The following is a 23,377-nucleotide window of genomic DNA, read 5'->3' as shown; positions in this document are numbered from 1 at the left end:
AAGGAAAGCAGTACATGCCTGAACTGCTGTGTTTAGATTGGTAAGTGGTTTATGACATTGGGCTTCTGCATGATTGAATGTGGTGACTTATGGTTGAGTTTTCATAGGTGCAGCTGCCACCTTGGAGGTAGCCTCCAGCTCATCTTCTTTTTGCAAAACTGTTTTTTTAGGATTCTCAGGATAATTACCTTGAGCACCCCTAACAGTAGCCTCTCAATTCCTTGAGTGCTAGGAATTTATAATAGTGTGGATTAGATTAATAAAATGCTGTTGTGGAGCACCTGGGTGGCTCAGTCGGTTAAGTGTTCAACTTCCACTCAGGTCATGATCTCCCGTGTTGGTGAGTTTGAGCCCCACTTCCGGCTCTGTGCTGACAGCTCAGAGCCTGGAGCCTGCTTAGGATTCCAGGTCTCCCTCTCTCGCTGCCCCTTCCCCACTCCTGCTCTGTCTCTCGCTCTCCAAAAATAAACATAAAAAAACTAAGAAAATGCTTTTGAAATTGAGTTATTTGCAGCCATGGTAGAGAGTAATTTATCTCATCAAACAAAAGTGAAGGTGAAAGAAGGGCACAAAAGCTTACTTGCTTTTAGTTTAGGTTACGAGGCTTGAGCATCAAGAGGTAGAATGCCAATACTGCAGATATCCAGGTGTGAATAAATTATATGAGGCTGAAGATTCAGGAGCAAATATGGATAAACCCACTGTGACTCTTCAGCTAAGAAGTCAAGACTACTCCTGTCTTCTCAGAGAACCCTGCAGAGATGCAGCTATACCCAGGGTTTGTTAACTTCCACTATCTTTGCTGAGGTTCATCCAAATGTAGGGAATCTGGGGGCGCCTGGGTGGCTCAGTCGGTTAAGCGTCCGACTTGACTTCGGCTCAGGTCATGATCTCACGGTCCGTGAGTTCGAGCCCCGCGTCGGGCTCTGGGCTGACGGCTCGGAGCCTGGAGCCTGCTTCCGATTCTGTGTCTCCCTGTCTCTCAGCCCCTCCCCCGTTCATGCTCTGCCTCTCTCTGCCTCAAAAATAAATAAACGTTAAAAAAAAAAAAATTCAAATGTAGGGAATCTGCTAATTATGTGGTTTGTTCAACCTTCAAATAAGTCACTGGCACGGATTCAGCTAATAGTCATTGGATATGATGTACTTGTGAAGAAATCTTAGAGATCATCTGGTCTAAGCTTCCATTTTTTGTTTTTCCAGATAAGAAAATGGTCTTGTTTAAGGTCTAAAAGTAGGTAGAGTCAAGATTCCAGTCAGTAGACGAAGTTGTTCCTTCCTGAGACGACCGAAAAGTTGCGCTTCTTGATCAAATGCCTGTTTGCTTAATAGGACTGGGGCTGACCATAAGTAAAATGATAATGTGGGAAATGGTTTTGATTCCCTCCCACTCCTCACAATTTCCCATAATTAGAAAATCTGTAGCTCATTATGTGATGCTCTTCCTTGCGTATCCAGAATCATTCATCATTGAAAGAACATGTTCTCTTCTGTCAATATTGTAGGCTCTGGAATACTCCCCACTGCCCTGTCAAAAGTTACTGTTCGTATACTATATTCTCTTTCTGTGGGTCGTAGGTTTTTTTTTTTTTTTTTAATCTGTAAAATAGGATAACTACTTCAATGTTTTTTTATGAAGATTAAATGAAAGAATACATTAAAAATACCTAGGGCTTGGCTCATTTTAAGGGTACAAAAAAGTGTTCGCTATATAATTTTTAACAATTATTTTTATTACTCCTTATACTTAGATGTCTGCTTTTTTTTTTTTTTTTAAACTTTTACAAATGATTAGATAATAAGTGGTAATGGCTTGCTTATTTTCCCCTCTAGGACAGTGATTCTCAAATTACCGTTTGCATACAATCCACCTGGGGAGCTTGTTACAATGCAACTTGGTTGTTGTTCCCCCCCCCCCACCCCGCCCCATAATGCAACTTGTTAACAGGAATTCAAATAAACCCACCAACTCACTTAATTCTGATGAAGGTAGCCTGTGGACCACACTCTAAGAAACATTGTTGTAGGAGTAAATGTGTAACTGAGGATTTATCCCTGTGCAAAGGGAAATTCATTCTAAGAAATAAATGCCTCTTGGTAGAATTCAGGACCCCAAGGCAAGTGTTAGTAGCGCCATTCCGCGGCATGAGGCTCCATCTCCGCAGACTTTCGTTGAGCTCTGTGTGGCCAGCTCCCCAGTTGAGGTTGGTGCCCTTTCTTTTTGTTCAGTGTTTTTTTCAAGTTTATTTATTTATTTTGAGAGAGAGAGAGAGAAAGCGTGAGTTGGGGAGGGACATAGAGAATCCGAAGCAGGTTCCACACTATCAGTGTGTAGCCCTACACAGGGCTTGAACCTATGAACCATGAGTTAAATGCATAACCGCTTAACCGTTTGAGCCACCTGGGTGCCCCTGTTCTGCTCAGTTTTAATTCTCCCTCATTTTGTTTTAGAATAGCTTGGAATCCCTAGGTTACCAATGGCAGTGGTCCAGGCCTGGAAGAGTCAGCATCTTACCCTTATGATTTGTATCTTTCTTCCAAGAAGTAAAATTCAGGATGTTTCTTTTCAGGCTGCTTTATATGAGAGAGTCATAGATGAATCCTCAAGAAAGGGTGTTCTTAGAAAAAATTAGGTAATAGATTTGGAAAAGTTATTGCATGATTTTTTTTCTTATTTTCTTTATTGTCCAAATTTAGTATAATATGTGTATTGCTTTTATAGTGGGAGGAGAGATAATAAAATGTACCTTAGAATGAAGAAAGGAAAAAAAATGTTATCATGTAAAATGTTAACAGTAAAGATGAAAGATTTTCTTTAGAATCATTGAGGGCTGATGAGTAGGGTGTGGTTTATGATCCTGGGGGACTAAGAGTATCTCAGGTGCCTTGAGTACTATCTAGTATAAAATGTGAAAGAAAGAGCATCAAGGCCTTGAGGAAATTTAGGTAACAGAAATGTTACTACATGGGAGAGGGAAATTTCCCACCCAGGGCTTTATCCCAGACTCACTCACTGGTTTAAAAAAATAATCTTAGGGGTGCTTGGGTGGCTCAGTCGGTTAAGCATCTGACTTCGGCTCAGGTCATGATCTTACAGTTTGTGAGTTTGAGCCCCATTTCGGGCTCTGTGCTGACAGCTCATAGCCTGGAGCCTGCTTTGGATTCTGTGTCTCTCTCACTCTCTGCCCCTCCCCCACTCACGCTCTGTCTCTCTCTCTCTCTCAAAAGATGAATAAACGTTAAAAAATAAAATCTTAGGGGTGCCTGGGTGGCTTAGTCGGTTAAGCAGCCGACTTCGGCTCAGGTCATGATTTCTCGGTCTGTGAGTTCGAGCTCCGCGTCAGGCTCTGTGCTGACTGCTCAGAGCCTGGAGCCTGTTTCAGATTCTGTGTCTCCCTCTCTCTGACCCTCCCCCGTTCATGCTCTGTCTCTCTCTGTCTCAAAAATAAATAAACATTAAAAAAAGTTAAAAAAAAAAAAAAAAGAAGAAAAAAAAATCTTAAATGTAAAGACCCTTGTCTCACTATGCCTCTCCTCCCCTCCCCAAACTCTCAAGGTCACATCCTCGGAACCATGAGGAAGGATAAAAATGAGACAGAACATATTTTCTTAACTTTCAGGTTCTAGGCTAGGAGTAATTTAGTTGATTACTTTCATTATAGTGGGGGAAATGCCAATGAATTTAATTCTCATCTGCCATTTTGGCTTTCACTTCAGCTAAAAGGTCTTCATGTTATGAAAAAGGATTTCATATCTAGAATGGAGTATATTCTGTTTATTTTGGGCTTCAGGTGTATGGATCACTTGAATTAAGCCCCTTAAAGTAAATTTAGGGGTTGGTTGGTTATGTAGTGTTACTACATAACTGCTACATAGGAAAATTCTTGGGAATCTTAACTCTCATTCGGGTTTAGGAAGACAAAAGGAAAGGATTTGGAAAATGTGTTCTCAGTGTCTCAACAGAGAGGACTCCAAAACCCTTTTCATTATTATCTGCGCTCAAAATCCTAGAAAAATGAGAGGGGATGACTTGTGCTCGAGCAAAGGGTACTCTGCAGAGTTTCGGGCCTGATTTCTAAGGTATGGTTAAGAGCCTAGGCTTTGTGGTCAGATAAATCTGGGTTTAAACCCCAGCTCTGCCACTACTTGATGTGTGAGTTTGGACAAGTTACATAATTTCTCTCAGCTTCAGTCTTCCATCTGAAAAAATGATGATATGGTAGGAAGCCATGTCAGGAGGGTGTGTTAGCGGTAAGATTGCATAAGATGAAGCATAATATGACTGTACCTAATACAGTGCCTATCACGTGGAGGGTGCTCAATAGTGGTACTTTTTAGCCCTTCTAAAGCCAATCTAATGATCCAGAGAAGCACGTCTGCCGGGGGACAGCTACTTAGGAGACAGCAGTAGGGAGACATTTTGTCTCAACTTCCCTTTTCTTGATTTTTTTTTTTTTTTAAAGCAATGCTTCTTCTCATATGAGTTTGGGTCTTTTTTCTAGGGAGACCAAAGAAGGGGGAAGAATTATCATGGAAGTTGATGGCAAAGTGGCAAAAATCAGAAATTTAAAGGTAAGCCTGAAATTGTTTTCCTTTCTCTTTCCACTGAGGAGTTTGTATGATTACAGGGGCTTCTGGGATAAAGATGTGTTTAGGGTGGAGGATTGGGAGAGGGAAGAGTTATAACCTACTACAAAGCAAGTATAAAAATAAGGCAGGAAAGAAGTACAGGAATTGTGGCACGGCAGCCCAAGTTCTGTCAAATAGGGTGCAGATGTTTAGAAACTGGTTGGTAATTGTTTTTGGGCACCATGGCCAGTTTAAGTCATGCTGGGTACATCTGTGGATATACTTAATTCGCCTGACCACGAGTTAGATTTTGTCCCAAGTCCCTCATTTGATATCACTTAATTTAGAGGCATTACTATAGATTTTAATATGCATCAGATCTCAGAATGGAGTAGGTCACTATCCTGGGTCTTGTTACAGATTTTCTTTCACAGATCTGACTGACCTTTGAGTCACAATTGGACAAACGCTGGGAACTTCCTCCCCCACCCCACACCCCCTCCCAGGGCTGATTTCCTCCATCCTATTCCTTCCTTTACCAGAACAGCGGAAGTGGAAGAGTTTCTTTCTTTCTGGGCCTTGGGGTGTGAGGAGGGAAGCTGGCCATGAGACTGCTGCTATAGACAGCTTGCAGGTAGTATTAAGCACTCCTGAGAGTGAGGAAGCTGACTTGCAGGAGTGAGGGTTATCAAGAACCCAGGCCTTCCAGCCATGCCCACTCCTGTGATGTGATGTGATATGATATGATGTTTCCCTTGACAGCAGCTCTGGGCTAAAAGAGAACAGGACCTGCCAAACTTGTAACAGGAGCTCCCCAGGGACAAAAGACCTTTTATTCTCTGCTGTCTCTTATTTATGTCTCTGTTGCTTAAACACTTCAGGGGCTTTGTTCTGAAGGTGAGACTTTTGGTTTTTAAGAATAAATCCTGGCCAGGATCAAACTCTAATCTGCCCCCTGCACACCTCCTTAGCTGTCTACTTCCTTGAAGTCATTTATCCACTAAAAATTTCTTAGTCATTCTGACAGCCTCTTACTACTGTAGTTTATGGTGGCTAGTGCTGGGGGTTGTCTATCTCTGTTCAGAGTCTAAATATTAAATAGTAAGACATTTCTGGGAATAATACCATTCTCCCTAGTACCTGGAAGTCAGTGTGGTTCCAAGCTCTGGCTCTAGCCTCATCTACCGTGGGCAGTTGGGTTGGTCCTTGCTTCTGTCCATTGTGCTTCCTAATTCGCTAGGGGTGGATACCCAGGGACCTCTGTGAAAGCCCTCAGTTGGTAGACTGTCAGGCCCAGGCACCGAACTACACATGCACTCCTAGTATCCTTTACAGAAATGCCTGGAGAAAAAATGATAGTGATAAGAAGATGCTCCTAGAGGGACTTTCTCTCCTAAGCTGCTCTGTGCTTGGTTCATATATAGGCAGATAGGTGACAGTATGATAGGCACATTTAATTCTCCAGGGGTTTTAAATGAGGAAATGACAAAGGTTACTTTTTTTTCTTTAGGTAGATAGCATAAAGATTTTCATGACCAGTTGAGGTCTCTCTAGCTATAGCAGGGAGGAATCAGGTGGCACTGGCTAGATTCTGATATTATGATAGAAAAGACTATCCTATGTTTGATTTTAGGTGGACAGTCGACCAGATGGCTTTGGTGACTCCCGGGAGAAGGTGGTGGCATTTGGCTTTGATTATTGCTACTGGTCAGTCAACCCAGAGGACCCCCAGTATGCATCTCAGGATGTGGTAATGTCATTTTCCCTTCACTCTCCTCAGTTCTGACTGGATAATTATTGGGAAATTAACATGGGGCCTGGCTATTTCTTACTTTAATATTTTGGTCAGAAACTAATGATGTTCTGCTTTGAGAAATAGTAGTGAGAGGCTTCAGTTGCAGAAACAACAAAGGAAATGGGAAAAGACTGCTTGCTCAGGTCATGAAAGTTGGCTAGTGTCCATTTAGGCTTGGGCCACAGCAAGATTCAGGTGGGTAGAAATTAGTTCAGGTAGTGTTCTACTCCTACGGCAGATAAAGGGGCTCACCTAAAACTTGGCCTTTGGTATATACAGCAAAAGTACCCGGAATCCTAGAGGCTAGTATCTTTGACACTCAGGCTTGTTCTTATGGTCCTAGGCTGAGTGTAAAAGGGCTAGACATCTAGTCTGGCAGCCTGCAAGGTATGTGAGAAGTGAATTCTATTGATCTGCTGAGGATTGAGAGGACCAGTCAAGGCCTTCCCAGCAAGACTGTCGGTCACCCTTCCTGCCTCTGGTAGTTCTACTTAGCTCTCTCACAAGCTTCTGAGGCAGCAGGTCTGGCCAGCTGAGTCTACAGGGCTTCTCTCTGTTTCTGTGAAGCAGCAGCATTGTCCTTGTTGGAGCACTGTTGAAGGTCATGCATTCAGTCCCTGTGATGGCCTGCAAACCTTGCCCCATTGAGTTTTATGACCACAGACAATAGCCCTCACCTCAGCAGTTACCAAGATACTTTCTATGAAAGTCCATCCCTAATATTAGAAAAATCGCTTATTTGGCCTTCTGTGGGTCAATATCATCATACCTATATATGAAAAAAACAGTATACGAATAAGTCCTTAGGAAATACCACTGGAAATGGACATATTTTGGGGGGAAGTCTGGAAGAACATTGCCTATCAGTCTATATACTTTTCCTTAAATGTTTGTTTATTCTTGAGAGAGTGAGTGCATGCGTGAGTGGGGGAGGGGCAGAGAGAGAGAGGGGGACAGAAGATCTAAAGTGGGCTCTGCACTGACAGCAGAGAGCCTGATGCAGGGCTCAAAGTCCCCAAACCATGAGATCATGACCTGAGCCAGAGTCGGATGCTTAACCAGCTTGGCCACCCAGGTACCCTGTCAGTCTGTATACTTTTGAATAAAAAGCTAAAGTATGTTTTCTGCTAAGTGTTTTAGTTTTTTGTGAACCTTTTTCTGATTATGCCAAAGAAGCAATGTTATCAAGTTTGAGTGACTTAAAACATGAAAAAAAATATGGGGGGCACCTGAGTGGCTCAGTCAGTTGAGTGTCTGACTTCACCTCAGGTCATGATCTCACGGTTTGTGAGTTCAGGCCCTGCATCGTGCTCTGCTGTCAGTGCAGAGCTGGCTATGGCTCCTCTCTCTCTCTTTCTCTCTCTCTCTCTCAAAAATAAACATTAAAAAAAAGAAGTTTGAGTGATTTACAGTACTGATTTTTTGCCACTGCAGACTTCTGAGATGATTGAGTAATTTTAAAACATGGGAGTGTAATTCCCCCATTCTTCTCTTCTGAGGGGAACATGTGGAAACAAGACCCTAGACTACTGTGGGATTTGTTGTCTCTGTGGGCCCCTTCCGTTGTAATATGAGCACCCTATATTTGTAGTCACAAGGCGTTTGCTGTAAATGCTTAGCAGAAAACGTCAGTGTGGATAGTATCTGGTCCCTACCATATTTTCTGTCCTTTGGAATATGAAGGCGCTGGCATGTCCAGGCTTTTCTTTTGGACCTTGATTTTTATCCTAGCACTCAAGCATGTATGAAGTATCTGGTTCCTGGTGTTTGTAACTGTTCTACTGACATCCTTCATGCAGAGGCAAGAAAGGAGCTGACTTTCAAATAAGAGGATGGGACTCCTTCAGCCTTTCACAGTTGTGACTGCATATGTGTGATAGAAGACAGTGGTCTTTATTAGCAGAAAGTATGAGCATTCTAATGGCTGTTTCAGTCCTGCCTGGCTATAGTATACCTAGATATGGATATAGGAAAAGTTAACCATTTTGTGTAACATTTGATAGAGTAATAATCTGGGTCATGATGTATGTAAACAAAACAAAACTACGTATCTATATCTATATATGTCTCAACAAACTTGGGTATAATTTAGGTGTGCATTTATATAACGTAAGTATAAGAATAATCTGGTGGGAAGCCCAGAAGTCCATAGTGGAGGGGGTCATAAATATGATTCTTCTTCTCTTGCTTGGTTTGAAGTTCAATGGAAAGATCAAATGGGATTTGGACAGGAAGCCTGTGCAGAGAGATAAAACCAGTGTCCCCTGAGGTTTATTCTGACTTGTTTATTAATGTCTAAGGCCCTCATCAGTCCCAAGGGGAGTTAAGATAGGAGATGGCAGGGAAGGAGCCTCTGTCACAAGCTAAAGTAGGGCCAAATGTCCCTGAATAATGGCAGAACTCATATGCATATAAGTTGGTCGAAGAGACTCATTGCTTTAACACAGAAATTGGAGCCCAGACTTAACCCTGAGGTCACCAGGATAGGCGGGGCAGACTGTCATAAAATTATAGGACATGGGGTGGGAAGAATTTTAATGTCATCCAGTTCATCCTCTCCCAAAGTACAACATAGCATTTATGATCATATTTTGGGGGTGGAGGTGAGAGGGGGCAATTTTATTTTTATTTAAAAAAATTTTTTTAATGTTTATTTATTTTTGAAAGACAGAATGCAAGCAGGGTAGGGGCAGAGAGAGAGGGGGAAACACAGAATCCAGAGCAGGCTCCGAGCTGTCAGCACAGAGTCTGACATGGGTCTCGAACTCATGAACCGTGAGATCAGGACCCGAGCTGAAGTTGGACTACTTAACCAACTGAGCCACCCAGGTGCCCGGGCAGTTTTATTGAAGTATAATTTAGATACAGTAAAATTCACCTTTTCAGTGTACAGTGTGCAGTTCTCTAAGTTTTGACAGACACGATTGTGTAGCTTATGCTATATTCAGTATATAAAACAGTGCATCATTCCCCAAATCTCTTTATGTCCCTTTGCAGTCAAACTGTTCTTACCTCTAGGCCCTGGCATCTGCTAATCTGTTTTCTGTCACTACAGTTTTGTCTGTTCCCAAATATCATGTGAATGTAATAAAATAGTATGTAGCCTTTTGAGTCTGGCTTCTTTCAATTAGCATGATGGATTTGAGATTCACCTCTGCTGTTATGTGTGTTATCTTATTCTGACCTTGAATCAGAGTTACTTAAATCATCTTGGCCAGAAGGAATCTTGTGACTTTGGAAACACTGATGCTAACTCCAAAGAGCAAGGGACCAAGTCCCTGTAGGACCGAGCCCTCTTCATCCTTGGCTCTCTTCCTGTTGTGAGGAAGCACTGTCCTTACCCACAAAAATACAGTACTGATTTCAGAATATTCAAATATTCTGAAAACGTTCCCCCACTGGCTGTAGGAGGATTTTGAGCAATATCATAAGCCATTGCTTGATAGATGTTGTGGCAAGAATGTCATCTATTAAGTGTCAGTGCTGCCTCATCACAGTCTCTTAGAATGTTAGAGCTCGAAGGGAACTTAGCAATCATCTAGGCCAGGGCTTCTCAACTTCACTACTTACTATTGATATTTTGACCAGATAATTGTTTGCTGTGGAAGTCTGTCCTGTGCACTGTAGGGTGTTTAGCAGCACCTCTGGCCTCTACCCTCTAGATGCCAGTGGCAGTCCCAGTCAGGAAAATAAAAAATGTTTCCAAACCCTTCATGTTCCAGATTACAGCTGTGTGATTTATATGGCATTATATAGGCAGTTAAGGCCCAAGTGGGACCGGACCCATGCTTCTTACGGTGGTCTTTTCATTGCACTGTACTCTTCTACTTCCCGTTTTTATATTTATTTTACGATCTGAAAAGATAGGTTCAAGATTAGCATTTCTTAGTGTTTTAGCACTTCCTAATCTTTAGTGGTGACATGCTTGATAAATAGATCAGGCATCAACAAACATGGGCCTCTAGAGAACAAGGCACTACTGCAAGTTCTAATGAGAGGCTGCTTTATTTGTTAAATATCTATAGTTTCTAAATGTTTATCATTCCATTTGATCATCTCCAAAATCTGTTTAGTCTATCCTATATATTCCATGTTATAGATAAGGAAACTACAGTACATAAAGGTTATGAGACTTGCCCAAATCACTTAACCAGTAAGTGGTGGAGCAGGGATTCAAATCCAAGACTGTCCAATTCTAAATTGTATGTTAGCAAGTCTCATTGACCCTCAATGTTAAAGTCTCATTTAGTCTACTAGAGACCTGGTCATCTCTTCACACATATTATCTGATTTAATCCCTTCAGCAGCCTAAAAGGTAGAAGATTTTATCCTTTGATAGTTGAGGAAATTTAGGTTTAGGTTACGTGATCTGCCCAAAGGTCACACAGTAAGAAATGAGTCTTAGATTTGAACACAGGGTTATCTGAATGCAGAGTTCATATGATTTGCTACAATACAGTATAAAAAGAAAAACAAAAGGGATATAGGAAAAGGAAGAGATGGTAAATTAGGAAAGAAAAGAGATGGTGAAGAGAGAAAAGAGTGTAGTGAATGGGCAGCGGTAGGGGATCATACCACTTGTCTTGTCCATTACCCTGTGACCTTGGTGTCATTAGCTTCCCGTTCTAAAGGCAAGTCAGCGTTGGTCTAAATTGTGTTTTCAGTGTTTGTTGATATTTGGACTTGTAGTCAAGGCTTTTCTTCAAAATGGGCCTACATTTTATCTGGCTTGAATCTGTATTAAAGTTAATCCAGTTTCTGAAGTTAGACTTGGGTTTGAATTCAGGCATAGCCACTTATTAGCTGGCTGGCTTTGGACAAGTTACTTAAATTTTCTGAGTTCTAGTTTCTTGAGCTTGAGTTACTGTGAGGAGGAAATGAAATAATTAAGTTCCCAGATCAGGGCTTGGCAACTGCAATTTGATAAGGGGGTTCCTGAGTACTGTGGCTTGGTTCCCTATGGTGATTACCCTATCACAGTACAAAGGAAGTGAGGCTCAGGCTGCTAAGAGCTGAACTAGACTTGAAAATCTCTTCTTTGAATCTGGTTACGATGCCTTCTGGATCAGCATGCTGCACTTGGAAAATTAACTTCCCTTCCTCCTGGTCAGGAATATCTGTTGGAGTGGGAGTCCTCTGCTCAAGTGTATTGTGTTTGGATAATTTTGTGTTTGTAAAAATTTCCATGAAGAGCTTTAGCTCAGCTTTACCCACAAAGGACTGTAATTGGCTGTCAAAACAAGTGCAGACTGAGTCAACAGAAAGCACGTCCAGGAACAAAAAGCTACCCAGCCCTTTGTGGAAAGCAGTTGCTCCTATTCTCCTGGGAATCTTTATTTTAAAATGGCCAGTTATTTGGCTGAAGCACTTGTATCTTTTCCAGATAAAAAATCGTGTGAGTGTGCAGGAGATTTCCTCCTCCTAACCACTGGATCCAAAACTGAAATTATAGCAGCAATGTGATTGTGCTTTTGTTTTTATAATATTATTTAACCTCCACAGTGCACTGAATACCAAACAACACACATAAGTACATCCATTGCCTACCCTCAAAGAGCCCCAGAGGGGGTGCGGGGAATGTGTGTGTGTGTGTGTGTGTGTGTGTGTGTGTGTGTGTGTGTATTCCTCAGAATTTTCTTCATGCAGAATCATGTCACCTGTGAATAAAGACAATTTGGCTTCTCTTTTTTTAATTTTTAAGTTTATTTATTTATTTTGAGAGAGAGAGAGAGAGAAAATCTCAAGCAGGCTCTGAGGGAGCAGCACAGAGCTCCATGTGGGGCTTGATGTCTCGAACTGTGAGATCATGATCTTAACCGAGATCAAGAGTCAAATGTTTAACCCACTAAGCTACCCAGGCACCCATTGCTTCTTCTGGACTTTAGCTTGAGGATGTTAGAAACTTGGAGTCTTCAGAGGAAAACCTCACATGCCCCTAAAAATGATGAAAGGACTGACTACAGGAACCAAGAGGAAAGCCACTATCAGTATAGTTTACCTTGTATGCATTTGCATGTGATTATTTAATGAAGAAATGTCAGTTCAGAGACGGGACGACAGAGAGGTAATAATAATGTTTAAGTACAGAACATGATGATTTTAACAGTTTATGAAGCATTAAAACAGTTGGTCTTCATTTCCATTAGTACAAAATAGAGGATTTCAAATTAAATTGTAGCAGATTGTATGTAATTAGGACATGAAGAATAACTTGTGCAGAGTTTTTGAATCCTTATATGTGGTTGCTAGATATTTATACTTTAGAATTCCAGAATGTTGAGGGGCACCTGGCTGGCTTATTCAGAAGAGCATGTGACTTTTTTTTTTTAATTAAAAAAAATTTTTTTTAATGTTTATTTATTTTTGAGAGAGAGAGTGTGAGCAGGGGAGGGGCGGAGAGAGGAGAGATACAGAATCTGAAGCAGACTCTAGGCTCTGAGCTGTCAGCACAGAGCCCAACATGGGGCTTAAACTCACGAACTGCAAGATCATGACATGAGCCGAAGTCAGGCACTTAACCGACTGAGCCACCCAGGCACCCCATTTTTAAATTTTTAAAAATGTTTATTTATTTATTTGAGACAGAGCAAGTGGAGGAGTAGCCGAGAGAAGGAGAGAGAGAATCCCAAGCAGGCTCTGCACTGTCAACCGAGAGCCCAGTGTGAGGCTCTCACTAACCATGAGATCCTGACCTGAGGCAAAATCAAGAATCAGTCACTTAACCGACTGAACCTTGAGCATGAGACTCTTGATCTCTGGGTCATGAGTTCAAGCTCCACTTTGGTTTCAGAGATTACTTAAATAAAAACTTTAACAAAAATACAGAATATTGATATTAGAAGAATGCTAGAGACAATTCAAGATACTTAAACGATGAAAGCCTAGAGAGACAAAAATCAGTTACGAGATTTTTTTTTTTTTTTCTTTTAGTCTAGTCCAGAATTGTCCTTAATGTTTCAGGGAAGTGCCTGTTGCTTATTCTAGTGATGAGGGTCATCAACTGCAGCACAGTGGTTCCTGCATGGCAGAAAATAGGCTGCTTAGCAGAATCCCAACGAAAGCTCTTGTTCTTTTTTTTTTTTTTTTTTTTTTTAATTTTTTTTTTTTAACGTTTTATTTATTTTTGAGACAGGGAGAGACAGAGCATGAACAGGGGAGGGTCAGAGAGAGGGAGACACAGAATCTGAAACAGGCTCCAGGCTCTGAGCTGTCAGCACAGAGCCCGACATGGGGCTCGAACCCACGGACCGCGAGATCATGACCTGAGCCGAAGTCGGCCGCTTAACCGACTGAGCCACCCAGGTGCCCCCGAAAGCTCTTGTTCTTAAGAATGTTTCTGTTCTTGGCTCTGTACTCATTCAAGTGAGGAAGTGGCACTATTGCCATCTAGTAGCACGGGGAAGTATTGAGTGCCTACTGTGGATTCTCTGATGTAACTGGGCTGTGATTAGATACTGCTGGCACAGAAGCAGTGTTTCTCTCTGGGGACCCCAACTCATTATAAGATGAAGACAGATGATCTATTACTTCCTCAGAACACAAGTAGAGTGAGGTAGAGAAGTGGACTATGACCCTCACTTCTTTTATGCCTTACTTGTTTTGTATCTTCTGAGCTTGGAGTGTGAATGGAGGCTTTGGGGACAGAGTAGAGAAGGTGGAAGAGTTACTGAAACTGAGGAGGGACCTTAGAGGAGCAAGAAGAGGGGAAAACATGAAGAAGAAACTACAGTTAAAAGGAATTTGAGAGTTTACAGAGGGGGAGATGCTGTTAGGATTGTACTGTTCCTTACAGTAGGTATTATTATCCCCATTTCAGAATAGAAACCGGCTCAGATAGTTTGGATACCTTGGTTTAAGGTCCTACAATCAAGTCATAGATCCAGGATTCAAACCCTTGACTGTGTGACTCCAGAGTCCAAGGTTTCGAATGCCATGCCACACAGAGCTGCACAGCTCTATTTCTGTATTTCCAGTGTCACACAGTTTATTTTTTTTTAAAGATTTGACTTATTTAATTTTTAAAGTTTATTCATTTATTTTGAGAGAGAGAGAGAGAGCAGGGGAAGGGTAGAGAGGGAGAATCCGAAGCAGGTGCTGCATTACCAGTGCGGAGCCCAGTGTAGGCTCAAACCCACAAACCGTGAGATCATGACCTGAGCTGAAGTCAAGAGTTGGATGCTTAACCCACTGGCACCCCTTAAAGATTTTATTTATTTATTTATTTATTTATTTATTTATTTATTTAAGATTTTATTTTTAAGTAATTGCTACACCCATTGTGGGGCTTCAACTCACAACCCTGAGGTCAAGAGTCACATGCTCCAGTGACTGAACCAGCCAGGTGCCCTCAGTGCTGCACATTTGAAATGACCCATCAATGGTTATTGGATTAATGATTCAATTTATGGTTCAGTGGGTGAAAGACAAATTAAGACTCTGCCTTCTTGAATCTTGCTACCTGTTTTGAGAAGACTTGCGGTTTACTTAAGTTAGAGAACCACGTACTCCTATCAGTTTCTCTGGGCATCCCTTTTCCCTAAAGCATGTATGTGTTAGGGGAGCTGGGGAGCATGTGGGCGTCAAAGCATTTTCTCATGAATATTTGCAGAGCTGTGTACATTCCATCACTCGTGCTATTTCTTCCCAACCAAGATGGAGCCAGAAGTAGAAGGGAGAGAAGTTTATAAGAAAAAGCCTTTTTGTGCAATAACTGGATGAGGCTGTGCAGGCACAAGTGGGGGAAGGGAGATTATCATGAGTGTTTCATTTCAGTATGTTACCCCTGCCAGCAGCACAGCTGCTCAGCTACATAAGCATCGCCATGGGCTGGATTTTAAGGCAATAAGGTCATTCTTTTGGCTTCATCTAACACATTTTTTCCTCTCCAGAAACTTGATTATGAATCTTTAAAGAGTAGCTTTCAGACTTATAAAAATCTGAGGAACTGGGATCTTTGAAACTTAATGTTTGCTGCTGGTGCTGGATGCCTGTACAAAAACTAGAGAAATCTTTTAAAATGCAAAAGCTTGATGGCATTTTTTTTTCCTCCCCTGTGAGCCAAGGGTAACAGAAATTTCTGGTACTGTCTGGGTCCTTGAGTCTAGGCCGGAGAGAGAGGTTATCTGTAAGGGAGGCATGCCCAAAGCTCAGTAGTCACTTGCAGACATGGGGCCGCCTAAGTACAAATATAAATAGGGTTCCTGAGACAGTTGTCCTTGACATTACCCAGAAGTTCTCTTGCTCCTGTGTGCAATGCTGACAAGTTGTCCCATATGTGCACTCCCTTTACATTTGAATTTGTCCTGAGTTTTAAAGGGTCGTCAATTAAATCCTTTTTTTTTTTTTTTTTTTTTTTTTTTTAATTTTTTTTTTTTTTTAATATATGAAATTTACTGTCAAATTGGTTTCCATACAACACCCAGTGCTCATCCCAAAAGGTGCCCTCCTCAATACCCATCACCCACCCTGTCCTCCCTCCCACCCTGCCCTCCCTCCCACCCCCCATCAACCCTCAGTTTGTTCTCAGTTTTTTAACAGTCTCTAATGCTTTGGCTCTCTCCCACTCTAACCTCTTTTTTTTTTTTTTTTTTTTTTCCTTCCCCTCCCCCATGGGTTTCTGTTATGTTTCTCAGGATCCACATAAGAGTGAAACCATATGGTATCTGTCTTTCTCTGTATGGCTTATTTCACTTAGCATCACACTCTCCAGTTCTATCCATGTTGCTACAAAAGGCCATATTTCATTTTTTCTCATTGCCACGTAGTATTCCATTGTGTATATAAACCACAGTTTCTTTATCCATTCATCAGTTGATGGACAAAATCCTTGAAGAAGAGAAGTGTGATGGTGATGATTACTTTGAGAGGCTTTTTTTTTTTTTTTGTACTTTGAAAGTTTTTGGAAAAACAGATTTACAGAATCATCTAAAGGAGGGCATATACAATAAACAGCAGCCCTTTGAACAAAAGTCTACCACAGTAGACACTCATGTGCAGGTGGACTGATAATGGTAAGCCTCTCCAGAGGAGGCCACCTGGTCTGCCTTGCCAGGTGCTAAATTCTCTTGCACATACATACTTACACAGTAAGTCTGTGTCCAAGCACCCTCTCAGCACCATGTCAATGGTCCTCTGTTTGGGGGAGCCAGTCCAGCTGACCAACAAAAGGCCCCTTCTAAGTACAGTGTTCTGAAAAGGGTTCATGAAGTGTGGAGAAAGAAATGGGATTGGTTTCTCCCTAGTTTTATACTCAGCAGAAAGCAGATGACTGCATAAAAGTGTTGACAAATTGATTAGTTTATTAAAATACTTTGCTATAAAGGCAATACAAGCTAATTATAAAATGTGCAAATAGTAAAGAAAAGTATAATGTGAAAAGTAAAGAAAACCTTCCCCTGCCAGGCCTCCCCTCCTCCCCAAGTCTTACTCTAGAGGTAACCACTGTCTACAGTTTCTTTGGTATCCTTCCAGACATTCTGTAAACATAAATAAGTATGTATTATATAGCCTTTTAAAAAGGTGGCGTTTACACTATACGTACTATTTTTCAATGTGCTTTATTCTACTCAGCTTAGGTTGGCCCTAATTTATTTGCTATACATATGGTTCTACCTCGTTGTTTTAGTGCTACATAGAATTTGATTGTATAAAGGTATTACAGTTCTCTAGTAATGGACAATTGGGATATTTCCAGGTTTCTTCTGTGATACACAATACCGGAATGAGCATCTTTGCATTTTTGCAAGTATAACTGTAAGATGCATTTCTAGAAGTGCTGTTGCATGTTCAGAGAGTTTGTGCATTTCATTTATTTATTTTTAAATGTTTATTTTGAGAGAGGCAGAAGGAGCTTGCACACGTGAGCTGGAGAAGGGCAGAGAGAGGGAGAGAGAGAATCCCAAGCAGACCCCTCGCTGTCAGTGCAGAGCCTGACATGGGGCTTGAGCTCATGACCATGAGATCACAACCTCCGCTGAAACCAAGAGTTGGATGCTCAACCAACTGAGCCACCCAGGCATCCCAGAGAATTTGTGCATTTTAAATTTCAATAGATTTTTGTCTAATTGCCTTCTAAAAAGATTGTACCAGTTTATACCCTTAACAGAATACCCTACTGTATCCCTTGTCAATACTAAGTATTACCAAACTTTCTAATCTATGTCCATCTACTACTACTAAAAATAGTATCTTGTTGGCTTTGCTTTTCTTTCATTATAATTGAGATTGAGTATCTTTTCAAGTTTCTTGGCCATTTTTGTCATAATGTGTTCATATATTTTCCCCATTTTTCTACTGTCATGTTCATCTTTTTCTTATTTGTAAGAGTAGTTAGCATATTAAGGAAATTGATCCCTCTGTTTCAGATGCTGGAAATATTTCACATTTTTCCTTTTGATTCTGTTCATGGTAGTTTTTTTTTTTTTTTTGTCTTTGTGCATATGTCTTTTTTATTTTTCATTGCCTCTTTTTTAAAAAATATAATTTATGGTCAAGTTGGCTAACATACAGTGTGTAAAGTGTGCTCCCTTGAGCCACGAGATAATGACCTGAGCCCCACACACTCACATTATGTTTACCCAGCACATAGCATATGCCTGACATACAGTAGATAAACATTTGTTGAGTGAATGAATGCTGTTGCTGCAACCTTGTAGCCCAGGATGCTCAGCCTCCTTCCCTCTGGTTAAAAATCTTCATGGCCCCAAATTATCTAAAGTGAAAGTATCTATCTCCCTTTTCTGTTTCTGGAATGGGAGTAATGACATGGCCTCTATCTGCTGGGTATCCAGGATGTTCTTGAGGCCACTGTGCCACTACACAAAAAACAGAACAAAACAAAAAAACCCCTGTGATTAGCCTCCATATCCCTTGGAGTTTGGAGCAGCTCAGAGGTGGAATGTGGGAGTCTGGCCTCCTGGAACACTTGGAAAGATGGACATTCTAACTTCCTCTTAGCTTCACCCTGGACTGGCACCACCGAATCCACTCAAACACATCTTGTACGTTTTTATTCTTGCCTTACAATCTTTGCTTAAGCCTTTCCCTCTGACTAAAATGTTTATCTACTGTATGTCAGGCATATGCTAGGTGCTGGGTAAACATAATGTGAGTGTGCAGGGCTCTCAGGTCATTATCTCATGGCTCTCGTGTTCAAGTCCTGCATCAGGCTCTGTGCTGACGGCTCAGAGCCTGGAGCCTGCTTCAGATTCTGTGTCTCCCTCTCTCTCTGCCCCTCCCCTGCTCATGTTCTGTTTCTCTCTCAAAAATAAATACATTAAAAAAAGTAAAAAAAAAAACCCAAACATATTGTGAGTGTGTGTATTTATAAGAGACAGAGTTTTGCTCAGTTTTTTGTTGTTTCTGTTTTGTTTATCTCCGTTGATATAGCTCCATGGTATCTCCATTTCTACTGATTTCTCAGCAGCCTGCCCATGGGGCATCATACAGATGTATCTGTTCTTGTTCCAGAATAGTAGAAGTGTTCTGATTTTATTATTTAAGGTACTTTCTTGTAGAAAAATAGCCTCCCAGGAAAACATTGCTGGTTTTTCCTTCTGGATATGCCTGTTGAGGTTTACTAAATACTGTGCATATCCAGATGCCTCTGTACCATGAGAGGTAGAGGACTTGCTTTCTACTCTGGGAATACAGATGTAGAGAGTCTGGGGTTGTTCTGCCTTGCCTCTCAAAGTGTGAACCTTGGTATTGCCTAGAGCTTGTTAGAAATACATTTTCAGACCCAACCCAAAGGTGCTGAATCGAAATCTGCGTTTTAAAATGTTTAGTTTTGAGAGAGACAGAGTGCGAGCAGGGGAGGGGCAGAAAGAGAGGGAGACACAGAATCTGAAAAAGATTCAGGCTCTGAGCTGTCAGCACAGAGCTGGACACAGGGCTCGAACCGACCAACTGGTGAGATCTTGACCTGAGCCAAAGTCAGACGCCCAACCTACTGAGCCACCCAGGTGCCCCTCAAAATCTGCGTTTTAAAGAGATCACCAGGTGATACACATGCGCCTGAAAGTAATTAAAATTAGAGAAGCAGATTTAAAAGGAGGAGGTGTTGAGGTAGGGTTGAAGATGCTGCTGGCCTGAGGACTACACTTTTAGTAACAAGACTGTAGAGTATGTGATACATTCCGCTTTAATTTATACAAATCTGAATAGATGACTACTTTTCCCAAGGCCTAGTTAACTGTGCTTTTGTTTGGGCTATAAAATGTGGACTTCATTCTGACCGAAATTTCTCTTACTAGTCTGTCTGGTTGACTCAAGAAAGAAGCTGTGTTAGACTCTCCCATATCCACTTACATAACTGCCATTTCAGGCAAACCTTGATGACTTTTGGTTTAGTGGAACAGATTTTATATTATGTGATTTAAATATCCTTGATGAAGTTTTGGAGAGATGGATGGGGAATTCATAGAATCTGGAGCCAACGGCCAAGAAAGAATTCTTGAAGACATCTTTGGTGCAAAAAGGTGATTTTATTAAGGCACGGGGACAGAACCCCATAGGCAGGAAGAGCTGCACTGTGAGTGTGGGGGGTGACCAGTTTATCGAGTTGGGGGATCTAGAGGGAGTTTCCAAAGAGACTTTAATATGCTAAAGACTTTACTGGAGGCCTAGCTGTTAAGCTACAGTTGTTTTTCCCTCTAGCAAGGCATTAACATTAAGACCTTAGGGAGTTCCTGGACTTTGGCCTATTGATAGGATTGCCTTTTTCTGGTAGAGATTCTCATCAGTTTGACCATTTGTTTTTTGTCCTTTCTTGTTTTTTTTGGGTGGCCAGAAGTGTCATGTATCCTACATGTCCCACCTGGGCATTGGGGGTGTGCTAGCTTGTGTTTTGCCCCCTATCCTGCCTCACACTCCCTCATCAGCCTCAGTTTCTTTACCTTTCAAGAGGGAGCGGTAATTCCCCCACCTACCAACACTATAGGAATATTGTTAGAATAAAATGAAGTATTATGCTTGACACGACTTTGGAAAAGAGTAGAAACACTAAATAAATATCACTTGTTATTATTACTAATGCATTTCATTCTCTATTGTTTCTTTTTTAATGTTTATTTATTTTTGGGAGAGAGAGAGAGAGAGAGAGAGAGAGAGAGGAGGGAGAAAGAGAATGAGTAGGGGAGGAGCAGAGAGAGAGGGAGACAGAGAGTCCAAAGCAGGTTCTGCACTGTCAGCACAGAGTCCAGCATGAGCCTCGAACTCATGAATGAACTGTGAGATCATGACCTGAGCTGAAGTTGGACCCTTAACCAACTGAGCCACCCCGGCGCCCCTCTTTCTCTGTTGTTTATGTACCAAACAAGACAGTCTCTCTGCTGAGTTCTATATGTTGCCAATGAAAGTATCTTCTGGTCTTAATTCTTTAATAAGAATATTTTTCTTCTAAAAATACTGTATTGATTTTTAAAAATAGGTAATATATGCATATGGCAGAAAAAAAAAAAACAGTACAGAAGGACATATAGTGAAAATTAAATCTCTTTTCTATCTCTAGCCAAACTCTTTCCCCTAAACTGAGGCAACATTGTTATCAATTTCTCATATATATATTCCCAGAGAATTCTATACAAGTATAAGCATATAATTGTATATTTCTTTTCTTTAAAAAATTGGAGCATACACATATTATTCTGTATCTTGCCTTGTTCAGTTAATATATCTTGGAGACATTTTCATATCCATATATAATTATGTCTTTTTTTTTTTTTTTTGATGATCACATAGTAACCTTCTGTGTGAGTATACCCTAACATATTTGCTACTGTGAACTTTTAAACTATTTATATCTTTATAGTTACAGTGAATTTTTTTGTAGGCAGCATATGTGTTTTCCTAATCAGACCATCTCTGCACTTTAATTGGGGCTATTTAGACCATTTTCATTTAGTGTAATTACCAATACAGGTTTGACAGTCATTTTGTTTGTTTTCTGTTTGTCCCATCTGTTCTTTTTTTGTTTGTTTTGTATTTTGTCTTCTACCTTTTTTTGGATTGGTATTTTTTATGATTCCGTTTTATCTTGGTCGATTTATTAGCTATAACTCTGTTTTGTTAGTGGTTGCTTTAGGGTTTATAGTATACATTTCTAACTTACTGCAGTCTACCTTCAAGTGATAATATACTACTTCCCCCCCCCCCTTTACATTAGAATAGTTCTTTTTCTCCACTCTCAGTCTTTATCCTATCAAGTCATACACTTTATGTCTACATATGTTATGAACTCTATTACATATTAACATTTTTGCTTAAGCAGTAAATTATCTTTTAAAGAATGTAAATAAGAAAAAAAATCTTATATATTTACCCACGTAGTTACCAGTTCTGGTGGTCTTCATTTCCTTTTTGGATCCATATTTCCAACTGGTGTCCTCTTCCTTCTGTCTTTTAATGTATTCTTTAACTTTATTTTAGCTATCATATTTTGCAGAGATGGAGACTGTGTTTGATTTATATCCCACAAACTATATAGCATTATGACTCGTGTCAGCAGATGATCCATATTGTTTTGTGATTTGCTCTATGGACTTTAGCAGAACAAATTTTAACTTAGCATTTGTCTCCTAAACCGAAGGCAGCCAGAGCCTTTGTCAGGCACCGTCGATAGTATGCTGTGGCTTCTAGAGTATGGGCAGAAGGCTTTTCCATATATTCTAAAACCAAAAAAAAATCAGAAATTGATAATTTACTCTAACAGTTTAGAGCATTTCCAGATCTTGGCTGTCCAACATCCTTGTTGTTGCTTGCTGTTCTTTCTGAACTGCATTTTTGGGGATAGGAATTTAGTCTCCTATTTTCTTTTTCAGGATCTGAAGTTAGGGGTGGTCACTGTGGTATACTGGCTCTAATCTGTGATTTACATACATCTACATAAGCTCAGCTTCCAACAAAAATAGCCTTTTTGGAGTTCTGAGCTAGTGTGAGGATGAAGAGGGAACAATATGTTTATATCTTTGTTCTATCTACCTCTACTTGGTTGGCTCCCTTTTCTGTTACCTCTCCCTTAAACTAACATTCAATTTGATGTCTTTTATTTGTGAAAGCTCATTAAGTTCATATAATATGTGATTATTTTTAACTTATTCAATAATTCATTCAATGTATATCTGCTGAAAAATATGCCAAGAATTGTATGAGGCACTGGAAATAACCAGTAAGAACTGGACACTGTAGTTACCCATTAAAAATTCATAACTTTTTTTCTTTTAAGTTTATTTTGAGAGAGAGAGAGAGAGAGAGAGAGAGAGAGAGAATGAATCTCAATCGGGCTCCATACCACCAGTGCAGAGCCCAGCACAGGGCTCGATCCCACCAGCTGTGAGATGGTGACCTGAGCCAAGATCAAGAGTAGGATGCTTAAACGACTGAGCCACCCAGACACCCTGAAAATTCATAGTTCTTGAGAGAGACAGATACATAAAGAGTTAATTCCTTCACGGTGTGGTAAATACTATAATATATATTTTTAAAAGTTTTTTTAAGTTTATTTATTTATTTTGAGAGAGAGAGGTGACAAGTCGGGGAGGGACAGAGAGAAGGAGAGACAGAAACCCAAGCAGGTTCTGCACCATCAATGCAGAGCCTGACTCAGGGATCAAACTCCCGAACTGTGAGATTATGACCTGAGCCAAGATCAAGAGTCGGACACTTAACTGACTGTGCCACTCAGGCGCCCCACTATAATAAATATTTTAATCAAACATTTGAAAAAACTTAAAGAGGGACGTAGGTTTTTTTTGTTGGAGAGGGAAAGGGAGGTTGTCAAAAAATCTAGTTTACAACAGGATTGATATATTCTGGATTGAATAGGATCTAAACCTAGTAGTTCTCTTCCAAAGGTAGGAAGAACTTTTCCTATTATGCCTTGAAAGTGGTGCTTCACATACATAGATTTAGCGACACAGCTTGGTGAGTTTCCAAAAAGATCAGAGACTTATTCAAGTATCATGAATCATTTACTAATTTTAATTGGAGCTCCCTTTGGATTTCATTCTAGATACC

At 40.6% G+C, this 23,377-nt stretch overlaps 1 protein-coding gene across 3 annotated transcripts in view; it reads left to right on the top strand.

The window, feature by feature from the left end:
- STARD9 (StAR related lipid transfer domain containing 9) overlaps nucleotides 1–23,377 on the top strand; it is a 135,293-nt gene that overhangs the window by 17,576 nt on the left and 94,340 nt on the right. For all 3 annotated transcript variants that reach the window (XM_042942255.1, XM_042942256.1, XM_042942254.1), the window contains 2 exons: nucleotides 4,503–4,572; nucleotides 6,203–6,319. In XM_042942255.1, the coding sequence (XP_042798189.1) occupies nucleotides 4,531–4,572; nucleotides 6,203–6,319 (159 nt within the window). In that variant the 5' untranslated portion in view covers nucleotides 4,503–4,530. The remainder of the gene's footprint in view (nucleotides 1–4,502; nucleotides 4,573–6,202; nucleotides 6,320–23,377) is intronic.

The sequence above is a fragment of the Panthera leo genome, chromosome B3 (assembly GCF_018350215.1).
Source record: "Panthera leo isolate Ple1 chromosome B3, P.leo_Ple1_pat1.1, whole genome shotgun sequence".
NCBI classification, from domain to species: domain Eukaryota; kingdom Metazoa; phylum Chordata; class Mammalia; order Carnivora; family Felidae; genus Panthera; species Panthera leo.
This window is presented reverse-complemented; position numbering and strand designations above follow the sequence as displayed.